The sequence below is a fragment of the Cyprinodon variegatus genome, unplaced genomic scaffold, assembly GCF_000732505.1.
Source record: "Cyprinodon variegatus isolate N-32 unplaced genomic scaffold, C_variegatus-1.0 Scaffold1635, whole genome shotgun sequence".
In the NCBI taxonomy this organism is placed as follows: Eukaryota; Metazoa; Chordata; class Actinopteri; order Cyprinodontiformes; family Cyprinodontidae; genus Cyprinodon; species Cyprinodon variegatus.
In genome coordinates this window covers 2,333-6,198 of record NW_015152088.1, presented here as the reverse complement: position 1 = coordinate 6,198, position 3,866 = coordinate 2,333, and the positions used below count along the sequence as shown (strand labels likewise).

The 3,866-nt window shown below is 44.9% G+C and overlaps 1 protein-coding gene across 1 annotated transcript in view; it reads right to left on the bottom strand.

Annotated features, from left to right (window-relative positions):
* Positions 1 to 391: 391 nt before the first annotated feature.
* Positions 392 to 3,866, bottom strand: part of LOC107104165 (zinc finger protein 771-like) — a 5,441-nt gene continuing 1,966 nt past the window's right edge. Inside the window, exons 2-3 of the mRNA XM_015404110.1 lie at positions 2,708 to 2,896; positions 392 to 1,887 (exon numbers count right to left, since the gene is read on the bottom strand). Coding sequence (XP_015259596.1) covers positions 1,211 to 1,887; positions 2,708 to 2,896 — 866 coding nt within the window. The 3' untranslated portion in view covers positions 392 to 1,210. The remainder of the gene's footprint in view (positions 1,888 to 2,707; positions 2,897 to 3,866) is intronic.

Genomic DNA, 3,866 nt, shown 5'->3' with positions numbered 1-3,866 from the left:
TTGCCTCCTAGTGGCGGTCCACTACACTACAGCTCAGGAATTACGCAAACCAAAATGTCGGCACCCATAACATAACATTCAGGAACTTATGTTTGTTTATATCAGTGATATTTCATTGTTAGCGGAATGTGAAGAAGGCATCGTTCTCGGTCCGGGCGTCGTCATCCCAGGTCGCACCTCCCTCATTTGATGCCATTTGTTGTTAATAGGCTGAGAGGAAGTTCGTGTTGCGAACAGTTACAAATCCGGACACGGTGGAAAACCCGCGAAATGAGTCAGCTGACCGTAAGATGACGGCCTGCTCTTGCACTCTTTGTTATCAGAGAACCGAGCTGGAACTGAACCGCTCCGAGTCCTAATGATGACCTGGTACCATGCTAGCGCGGTTCGTTAGGTCTGGTAGGGTCCGGTTCAGCTGCGATTTATTTACAGGCGACAGTTACCTTGGTTACCATGCTCGGATCGTTCTCGGCACGGTTTCTAAAGGCTAGCGTAAATAGGGTGTTAAGTTGCAAGAATTCAGTTCACACAAGAGATCGCATTTATTAGGAAATAACCACGCAGAAGAATCCGATTTCACAGAAAGATTATTGAGCATGAAGGTCTGCAGCGTGAACGTAGCCTCTTCGTTCTTTACGAATCGCTCTGGCAACTAACTCACCTTCAGTATCGCTGTTTCTAAACACGGATAGAAAAATTCTCATATCCGTAAATATGGCCGTATCTCCTGATCGCATTCTGGAGGCTAGGACACTTACCTGCTCAAATAAAGGCAAAATACGCTGAATTTCTTTACTCATGTTTAGATCAATTTTCACAGATAAAATTGTTCCCAGGAGAAACTCCTCTTGGTCTCATCAGGTTTATTTAGGACTCATCGTTTGTCAGCAGGCGAGCATCAGGGAACGTTTCGCTACATTTAACAAACGACTGAAAGTAAACAGAGAAGATCTGTCATATCTAAGGCCGGTTTAAACATTTATTAGCATTTCCTCCATAAAATTAGCTCTTTCACACAGATCATAAATAAAAGATTCCCAACATAATCACAGACGGAAACCTCTCAGCATTCCGAACGTCTCCCGTCTATAAAGGAAGGAACCCAGGAAGTCTTTAATGTCTGCAGGACGCTTCGCTCCACCATCACCTCTGGACGCGCTACCAGAGCATCCCACGGCTTGAAGTTCCGACCGGTGTCCTGGAGCGGCGGCTACGGCACCGAGGAGCAGCGGTGACTCTTATACGTCCCTAGATGGCGGAAGCAGCGTCCGCATTGCTGGCAGCAGTAGGGTGTGGCGCCGCTGTGGATCCGCTGGTGGGTGTACAGGTTCCCCAGCTCCTTAAAGCAGCGGCCGCACTCGGGACAGGCGTACGGACTCTCCCCGGTGTGCACCCGCTGGTGCCTTTTGAGGCCGGAGAGCACGGAGAAACCTTTCCCACACTGCGGACAGGGGAAGGGGCTCTGGGCGCCGCTGTGGACCAGCCTGTGACTTTTCAAGCGAGCAGCGTGGCGAAACCTCTCGCCACATTCCGGACAGGCGAACGGTTTCTCTCCGGTGTGGATGCGCTGGTGCTGCCGCAGGTTGCCCAGGTAGTTAAAATGGCGGCCGCAGTCCCCGCATTGGTAACCGCCCTCCGTTTTGATCTCCTTCTTCACGCCGGGACCCCTGCTGGCAGCGGCGCTGAACCCCGGGTTGACCTCACTCATCCTGATCCCTGCAGGGTCCCCGCTGCCGTCCTCCACCGCAGGCTCAGCGAATGACAGGAACTGGGGGCCCCTGGGGGCCTGGGCTTCATCGGCGTCTTGGTGCATCAGTTTAATATGATCCTCCAGAAACACGGAGTCTGGGCAGAAGGTTCCACACAGCGAGCAGATGTAGGGGTGACCTGGAAGGAGCAGATTTGACTGAATTTAAACAGTAGAAGAAGAAAACCTTCATTTATTGTTACCATAAAAGCTTTGGATGATCTTTCAGATGCTGTAGAAAACTTTATTTTCCTTTTTCAGCTTTAGATTTCTAGATTAATTTAATAGAATAAAACCTTAAAATAAAAAATAAAGGAGTCATAATTCTGTGTTTTATATAAACAATCCTCCTGAAAATGTTCTTTAAATTCATGTTTTATATTTTTAAGAACAAAAAAATGATGAAGTTGAGATAATTAAGACCAGTTTTAACCCTTATATTTATATTTATTTATAAACATTTATCAAACGTACACATTGTGCACACCGTCATATATGGAGGGAATTTTGTTCCATTATTGTTTTATAGAAAAGTTGAAATAGATGCCATTTTTTCTTCTTTGTTTTCTTCTTTTGTTTCCCTGATGATCAGCTAACCGGGCAGCATGATGATCATGATGAAAGCTGGCGGCCATCTTGGATGGTCTCTGATTAAAACCTGCTAAAGACATTTTTATTTTCTTCAGCAGGTTTGATTGTTTTTGGTTCTGTGATGTCATTCTGCTTTAGAAATGCTGTTTTACTCACTTTATTTATCGTTACGTAACAATAATTTTCACATTATTATTATCTTAATCAATGTTAGCGAGGTGAGAATCTAATTCCTCAGAATTTATGAATCTAAGGAAATGAATTTTATGAAATGAATTTCCTTTTTTTAAACATTTTCTCAGCTTTCAGGGAAACCTGACTCCTGCTCTCTGGTTCTAATCCCACCAATCAGAGCGCGTTCGTCCTCACCTGTCTCAGGTGCGTCCAGGTGGCCCTCTGAGGCGCTCTCCTCCATCCCTGGGGAGCTCTGCTCTCTGCTGGGGCCCTCAGAGATCTTCCTCCCCCCACCTTCCTCCCTCCTGCACAGCTCTTCCTCACCCTCCTCCTCCTCCTCCAGCTCAGCGCTCTGCGAGTTTTCACCTTCAGGCGGCTTCATGTCTGCCGGGAGAGGAGAGAGGTCAAAGGTGAACGACTGTTTCTACAGCAGGGGCCCCAAACACAACCAGCCTGGGGGCCCCTAGAAATACAGCCTTTACTCTGGCTTTATCTACACAATGAAAGTCATTATTTCTACGAAATGTTTTCAGAACTTTCAGTTAAATTCAGTCATTTAAACATTTTTTTATTTAATAGAATATTTAAATATTTCATTGATCATTTATAATTTAACTTGATTAAAGTTCCAAAACTTTCCAGGACCATGAAGATCGCCTCCTGTTACCGCGGCAACGATCATCCGTTACCATGGCGATGAGTCATCAGCTTTAACGCAGTAAAAACCGTCAGCCAGAATGTTCTGATTGGTCCCCGTCTATGAATGATAGATCTAGATCTATGCTCAGCATCTTTTATATTCAGTTCTTCTTCTGGTTTATTCAACAAATGAGTTTAATAATGTTTAGAAAAAAGTTCTTTGTTCTTAAGGTATTTAATGCAGCTGAAACAGTAAATGTTTAAAATAGAAATATGAGAGCTGCTCTAGATCCAATATCTAGAGCATCCAGCCCACGGCGCCCCCTGCTGGAATCTAAACCCCAGCATATTTATGACCTCCTAACAGGACGGGAGAATAAAACGGGATTAAAATGATCGAACAGCGAAATGATTCATGTTTTAGGTCCTTTGAAAAACCTGCTGCCTAAAAATGTTTAAAAAGCTGCTATAGGAAAAAAAAAAAAAGTAGCCACCTTAGAAAAAAAAAAAGTTAAAAAACAGCCGACGCACAAAAAAATAAAAGGAATAAAAAATAAGGAGAGATGGGCAGGTGGATTGGTGCGGCGTCTGCTGTGAGGCGTGCGCTGTCTGTGGTTCAGAGAGAGCTGAGCCAAAAAGCAAAGCTCTCTCTTCACCGGTGGATCTACGTTCCTCCCCTCATCTATGTTTAGGAGCTTTGAACTATAGAGAAAGG